Raw genomic sequence first — 7,545 nt, 5'->3', positions numbered from 1 at the left:
GTTAGATTGGTGACTAGTATCTGTAGGAGTTGTGGTTGGCATAGGAAACCGTTCACTTCCCCTTCAAGCAGATGAACATCAAGTTGTAGCTGAGATGGGGGTGAAGAGACCATAGCCTTTTTGGGCTTAGTTTGTTTCAAATGTGTGGTGGTTAGCACATGACCTATATTTGTTTCTCCCAAATTCCAGTTGCATTACTGTTTTAATACATGACACAGTGGTGCCAACTAATATATCAAACCATGATGTAGTCAAGCTAATTATCACTGATTTGATGAGTAAAACAAGATATATTTATTAAATTGATTTGACTATTTATTTAGGCTTACAGAAATCTGTCATTTGCTGACATATCCTGAGCAACAAACTGGGCATTGTCCATTCCTAAGCACTGCAGCAGGCATGTAAGTTTTGAAGCTTTCAATAAAGCATTTAGCTCAGTAACTATTTCTTACAAAAATATCAATTTTCTTTTCATATTAAATATTTTCTGCACATTATATATTAACAAATAGTCTGTCAAAAATAAAAATAAAAACATTTTCCAATTATATTAAAAATACATTGTTGTTGACCTAACACATGACCCAACATAAATATTATTAATAAAATAAAAATATTAACATTAACCAGGCATGCTGTGCGTCCCTGCCCATAAATTTGATGGCGCCATTCAGACTTGTGACAATGCCGGATCCCCTGAGGTTACCTTCTGATATTCCTTCTTCGGTTCTTTACTTTTTTGATTTCTGTACCTGAAAATATTCAGAAATAAAACTGTCAACACTGAAGTTAACAGTAATAAGAAAAAAGTATGTTAACGAAATAAAAACAAATATACAGACTCCAAAGGTGTATTAGCATGGTGTTTCCAAAATGGCACAGGTGAATAGCTTTAGGTTAGACTAGGTAAAAGAGAAAAAAAAAAGCAGTGTTCTGTAGTCAAATAATTTTGGAAAGAAATGGTGAAACATAGTTAAAGGACTTCTCAAAGGCTTTAATATGATCATGAATATTGTGAAATTCCAGGAGGGCACGTGACCACATTTGTGCCTGCGTTTTGTTCTCTCTTTCTCTTTCCTACCTTCTGTTCCCTCCCTCCCTCCCACCTCCTTGCTTGCTTGCTTGTTTTCTCTCTTTCTATTGAGGAACTAGTATTTCAAATATCACTCTGCATTACTACATTCCACCTATCACATTCATATAATGCTATCACCAATCAAAATAAAAATATTTATCAGGCACTAATTAGGTCACCAACAGTATTCTAACTGCTTTACATGCATTATTGACTTTATTCTCACATTTAACATTATTATCCTAATCTTACAGATGAAGAAAGTGAAAAACAAATAATGTGTTATGTAAACTTTCCAAGGTCTCAACTAGGATTCATAGATTTATCACACAGTTCAGAATCCTTATTCATTCATTAAGCTGTCTTCCTAATATTTTGAGTTTATTTTTTACACACTTTGGAGATAAGGCATGCAGCCTTGAGAAAGCTATCATGTCTATGATTAGTGGGAGAATATAGAGTAGAGAGTCTTTGTTCTTAACTCAGATCTGCCACTTGTCAACTATATGAGCTGGGGCATGTCAGTTTACCTCTCTACACCTCAGTCTTCCCATCTGTAAAGTAAAGGATTATAGTCAAAGACCTTTCTGGTGTATTTCAGTTTCAGTAATATTCAGTTTCATGATTATACCTAGGAAGGCATCACTAGTTGATAGATATTTAGACTCAAACATGGACAAAATAAATTTAGTTGTATAAAAGTAGCACACTTTCAGACCTTCAAAAGTAGACGTGCACTAATTTCAAATCTATGTTGGACAATTTTACTGTTTTCAAAATAAGGATTTCATGGAGACATTTTAAAGGCAACCATCATTAACTAATTCACACTGTTCCCATACTCTGGTCCTAGCCCTTAAAAAACTGCCAGTATATGGTTTCAGTGTCCACTCTATTTTTTCTGTTATTAACTCATGACAGTATTGTACATGAGGATGGGGCATGACTATTTGGGGGGACTGATGTGATCCATTTTTTAACAGCTTTTATAATTGTGTGGAAACTCATTTCTACTAGTCTTCTTTAAATTTTAAAATCCCAAGCCTCTGGAGTTATTACCTTACAAAGGTGTTTTGTGAAATACAAAATTTGACCTAATAAGGTAAATATAGTTGGCTCAGTATAACAGCGGCATCATGCCTTATGGTTTATTTTCACATGTTTTATCTTATTCAATACTAAAACAGCCCATAATTAATGTAGAATAAGGATTTCTGTCCATATTTTATAAAGAAACTGATACTCCCAGTTTGACTCGCATAAGGTCACGTAGGGAATACATAACAGAGCTAATAATAGAGAGAAGCCCAGATGCCCTGCAGGCTAAAACATCTTTGTACTTGTCATCAGTGCAGATTCTATCTTATCCCTCTAATACTCTACCCATATTTTTACTCAGTTTTTAGGTCGCTATTGTATAAAAGTAATTTATAAAAGCAGATAATTAAAAAAAACACTGACTTACCATCTGCAGAAATAGTATATGGAACCAGCGACTATCACAAGAAACAACATAATAAGAATCACAGTCAAAGCCACATATTCTGTGCTCAAGGGTTGGTAGACAGTTAAAAAGAAGTGTTCACATCGGACACCAGTGTAACCCACTTCACACCTAAAGGAAAATACAAGAGAAAGATCAACTATTTAAAAAAGAAATCATAGCTGTAAATTAGTCTTGTAAGAACGAATTTCACTCTGTAATGCAAGAAATCGACAAGATTTATTAAAAGTTGTAAAGATGAGTTCAAAGCTGGACCTTAGAGTTAGGCCAACATTGATAAAAGGGCTCCACAAAGTTCTCAGGCTAAGTCGTGGTATTAAAATGACAGTTTGGTTCATCTGTCAGAGTGGCTGACCTAGAATGGTGTTTTGTAAGTTTTGTAGGTTCGAGATGCTTTTTGTCAAAATCAGTAGAATCAGCTGTTAAAGTAATAGCTGGTATAGAAGTCCAATGAAAATATTAAAAGAGGAGCTGCTATCTTGGCCAGTGTGAGAGCGAGGCATGTGAAGCCCTCCCTGCTCTGCTCCTCCGGAGTAGCCACAGAATTTGAAAGCTATTTGTAAAAAACTCAGTCGATAAAGTTTCTGATAGTACGGATAAACTGCATTCTAACAACCCATGGAAATATAGTATTACTTCAAAACATACAAAGGGGCAGAAATATAGGTATAAACATTGCTTTTGTTTTTGTTTATTTTTGGTGTATTACCTGCAGTAATTTTCATTCATGTCCACCAGGTAGATGCACTGTCCGTGCAAACAGTAGCCATTCATGTCAGAGCTGCACTTTGTAATTGACACTTGAGCCACACGTGGATTGTCTTCTGTCTGAACTGCAAAGGAAATGAAAAGTTTATTCCACTATTTTCTTGGAAGTATTGATTACTCTTTCATAGCAGTAACCAGTGAGTTTCTTCAATGAAACAAGTCAGATGCCAATCAGTCAAGGAGAATTTTCAGGAGTAGAAAGTCACTCTAGTTATCACACTCCCTAGACTAATAAACACCTGAACCCAAAAGAAAATGTCCAACAGACTAAACAAAATAACATTTGAGGATTTAATTCTCAAAAGGAAGTCTTTAAGGATAGAAAAGGTAAGTTTAATACATACACATCATTACCCTCCACAGTAGTTTCGAGGGTACTTCAAAAAGTTCATGGAAAGATTCATATTATCTTTTCATTCTACTTTTTCATGAACTTTTTGAAGTACTCTTGTATTATTCATTTCTCCAAACAACCAAAAAGGGTGGTGGGGGGAGGTTGACTAAACCTCCAGAGAGCTGTGGTGAAAGACAAGAGAGAAAGTAAAGTTGTTGTGGAAAATATCCCGTTTCCTCAAGATAACCCTTAACTCAAGAGGTCATACTGGATATAAAGCAGATCTCCCTTGGACCACATCCAGAGTCTGCAGCCCTTGAGAGGAAACGACTGTGCATTACTTATCTTTGTATTTCTATGCCTTAGCACGATGTTTGGCGTATGAAGTACCTCATAAATGTTTTTTGAACGAACTCTGTGACTGGAAAGGAAAGACATTATTCGTTCCTCTTACAAACATATATACAAGTGTATGAGTCTGTGTGTGTGTGTGGCGAGAGAGAATCGACTGTGTACAAAGTTACATTTTCCTGGTTTGCCTGGGACAGTCCATCAATGTGGCCTCTAATGATGGCTTTACAGCAAAGCTCTAGGGAATGGCCAAAGGGAATTTGATTTTCTTTGTTTCCTATCTCTTTGAGATCAAATCTTTATATATAATTAGATTTCTGATCACTCTCCCACCAGTTATTCCTTTACATAAATTTTTGAAGAACTCTAGTTCATAAGGTTAACAAAAAATACAGTAACTACTATCTCCTCCTTTTTTAATTGTCACATATTTACAGTCTTTGAGTTTACATTTGTTTTAAAATGTGATGGTACAACACTGACAAAATCGGGTTTACCTAAAGCTGTGCAATTATCGTCAGATTCTCCTGGGATACATGATGGAATCACAGTTGTACTAAGAGCTCCTTGTAGAAGATGAAAACCTATTTATGGAGGTAAAATAAACAGATAATTAATGTTTCAAGGAAAGAAACCTTGTTCAGATTTCTATATAGCTGCAGTATTTACAGAATTGTTTTAAATTGTTTCAAGAATTTGATCCATCAAAACCATAAAAGAAAATCATTCATAGAAACAGCCAGATAACTGAAAATAAATGAACCCCCAGTCCTTCTGTCCTGGGCTAAAAAGCCTTGCCATTATATTCATAGTTACAGATCTAACCTGCTCTAAATGTTCCACAATATCATTTTCAAAGAATGGATTTTGAAGTTTGATTTCCTAAGAAGGTTAGCAATTGGAGAACTCCCACTGTTTTACTCCATGATGTGTTCAGAGAGGAACTCCAAGGTAGACCCCATCACAAAAGACTTCAAATAAAAATTGCATTCCGCTTATGGTAAAAACTAAACAGAAGACTCAACGTAAGATACATTCATTGTTAAATTAAGTGCCTTGGTTACTTTTTACATTGTATTACACATGAAAATAGATTTTAATTAATACAGTGTACTCTAGCTAAAATCAGAATATATCTTATCTAATACGGGAAGGCGCAGGCAAGCCAGATGAACCACACCGAGCACCAGAATCCAGTTTCTATCAGCACATAAGAGTTTGAGCCAGCTATTCCATCATGTGTCTTCCGTGAAAAGATAGATAAACGTTGGGAAACAGGCATCAGAATGATTCAAGTAGTTTCTGAATTGTAGAGAAAACATGATAAGAGGAACCCTTTTAATGGCACACTTGTTTACTTAAGAGCATTCAGCTGCTTCTGTTTAAGCTTCAGGTGTTTCCATTTTGACCACTCTTTCCCATCTGGATGAGTAACAGTTATGAATGGTGGCAGTAGTAGCAGGTGTCAGCAGCAGTTAACATTTCCTGAGCATGTACTACGTGCCAGCCATGGCCCTATTCACCCCATCTATGTTATCTCATTTAATCCTCTCAGTAACTCTTTGAGGAAGATTCTGTTATCATCGCCATTAAACATATGAGAAAACTGAGACATAAAGAGTTTAAATAACTTTTCCCAAGGATATACGTTGTTAAATGGGCCACATGACAGAATTTGTAAATGGGCTATAACACTGTGATATAATAGATATCACTTAGAACAAGCCAGGCTAACTGTAATTGGAGCAGAGTAGAGTAACCTCATAGGTAGACCATCAAGTATGGTGGAAAGGCAACCCTGTGAGAACACTTGATCTGTGAGATTTTGGACAAATTAATTAACTTCTCTGGGTCTTAATTCTCCCTACATTACAGAGTTTTGGGGAGAATAAAATGAAATGATATATATATATATATATATATATTTTTTTTTAACATGCTTTACATAAATGTTCCTTGGTTCTCAACTTCCAGTCTTTGGCATTAGCAGTGTATGTGGGTGGTGCCCTCTACTGGTTCACAAAAAGATTATAAATCACTTCATAATTTGGTTTTTTTTTTTTCCCTTTTTGTCTTTTTTCGTGACCGGCAATGGGATCGCAACCCTCAGTGTTGCTCCCGCACCTCGCTCAGCCAGTGAGCAGCCGGTCTGTATGTGGGATCCGAACCCTCGGCGGGAGCGCCGCCGCACTTCCCAAGTGGTGCACTGTAGCAGTGCGCCACCAGGCCGGCCCATAATTTGGTATTTTAAAGGATAATTTAATCCGTGTAACTTACAGAAATTTTATTTTATTTTTCTTAATTAGAGGAGACTTGTATCTGTTAAGAAAATTGAATATTCTTTGGGTTTTAAAAGCTAAATTACACATCAGCATCATAGTTTATATTTTCAAGTTTCAAACTTGATACTTAAAACAATCTTGTGAAGTAGTTACTAGCCCCAAACAACCTGAGTGCCTTTAAATTAAATGTCTTGTCCAAGATCACTTATTTAGTGACCACAGAAGACAAGAGTTAGGAATCTATCTTTTGACCTCAATTCTCTTACTTTTTCAATGATTTGAAAATACTGGTTTTTTGAAAGGTATATTTTTCATATAAGTTCTGCTTCAATTACTGTTATAGACCAAAAAAAAAAAAAAAAACTTTCTCAAATGACAAAAGAAAATTGCTCAAGTCTGGATTTCATTGTTAGTTGAACAGACAAAAACTATTTTCCACATAGCTTTTTAGGAAGGATGATCTAGATTCTCATCCAAGTCAATTTTGCTCTGCTTCTAAGTATAATTTTGCCATGGATTTTTACTGCTAAAGAATTAAACCCTTTAACTTATACAATCTCCTCAATATAAACTGGAATTCTAGTTGCATGTTTTTATATCCTTGACAATCCTATGCCTCCACACTTCTTCAACCAAGGAAAGTTTTGGAGGAGACATTATTAGTTCTCCTTCTAGGAAAGTGCCAGCCAGGAAAAAATGCACTTTTGAAGCTAGTTTCTCTATCTTTTTCAGAAACCGGAGTCTAAGCTTTCCTGTTTGGAATTGCTTATAACCGTAACTTGCAACTATTATAGAATCCAGCTAATTGTTTTGGGGTGTTGCTTGTTGATCTTTTTTTTTATAAAGGGTTTTTAGTAATTGTTGGTTTTTCCACTGTTGGAAACTTTGTTCCAGTTGTTCAGGCCACAGGTGAAATATTTGTCTTTGTTAATTAAAGAATGTTCAGCCCAGGGCGTGCCTCCATGAAAACTGGGCTTTCCTTACCTGTGACTCTCCCTTGGACACAGTCCATCGCTCAGGGTAGTTTCTGTGAGACTTGCTGCATTAACTCAGCAGCAGATGAAATTGTAAATAATTTTAAATGCTCCTCTCAAATTAAAGTGTGTAATTGCAGTTCCACCATAGATGTAAGTAGCCAATAAAACAGCAAACTTGGTTCTAAATCATTTGTCCATCTACAAAGCTGTATTGCTTTAAAGCAGTGATTTTCAAGTGTCCCTTCACGCTG

At 35.8% G+C, this 7,545-nt stretch overlaps 1 protein-coding gene across 1 annotated transcript; it reads right to left on the bottom strand.

Annotated features, from left to right (window-relative positions):
• Positions 1–229: 229 nt before the first annotated feature.
• Positions 230–7,329, bottom strand: EREG (epiregulin). Its single transcript, XM_008572475.1, has 5 exons — positions 7,302–7,329; positions 4,533–4,619; positions 3,292–3,415; positions 2,544–2,693; positions 230–755 (listed from the first exon to the last, which is right to left on the bottom strand). The coding sequence occupies exons 1-5, from the start codon at positions 7,327–7,329 to the stop codon at positions 674–676; spliced, it is 471 nt and encodes a 156-aa protein (XP_008570697.1). The 3' UTR covers positions 230–673.
• Between the last annotated feature and the right edge of the window lie 216 nt (positions 7,330–7,545).

Source organism: Galeopterus variegatus, unplaced genomic scaffold, assembly GCF_000696425.1.
Source record: "Galeopterus variegatus unplaced genomic scaffold, G_variegatus-3.0.2 Scaffold790, whole genome shotgun sequence".
NCBI lineage: Eukaryota > Metazoa > Chordata > Mammalia > Dermoptera > Cynocephalidae > Galeopterus > Galeopterus variegatus.
The sequence above is the reverse complement of the archived record's forward strand: the minus strand, read 5'-3'. Positions and strand labels throughout refer to the sequence as shown.

Coding starts and splice junctions, on each gene's coding strand:
- EREG (XM_008572475.1), bottom strand. CDS start 7,329: ATGGACTGTGTCCAAGGGAGAGTCACAG. Junction 3,416..4,532: donor CGATAATTGCACAGCTTTAG/GTAAACCCGATT, acceptor TTTCCTTTGCAG/TTCAGACAGAAGACAATCCA. Junction 756..2,543: donor ATATACTATTTCTGCAGATG/GTAAGTCAGTGT, acceptor GAATATTTTCAG/GTACAGAAATCAAAAAAGTA.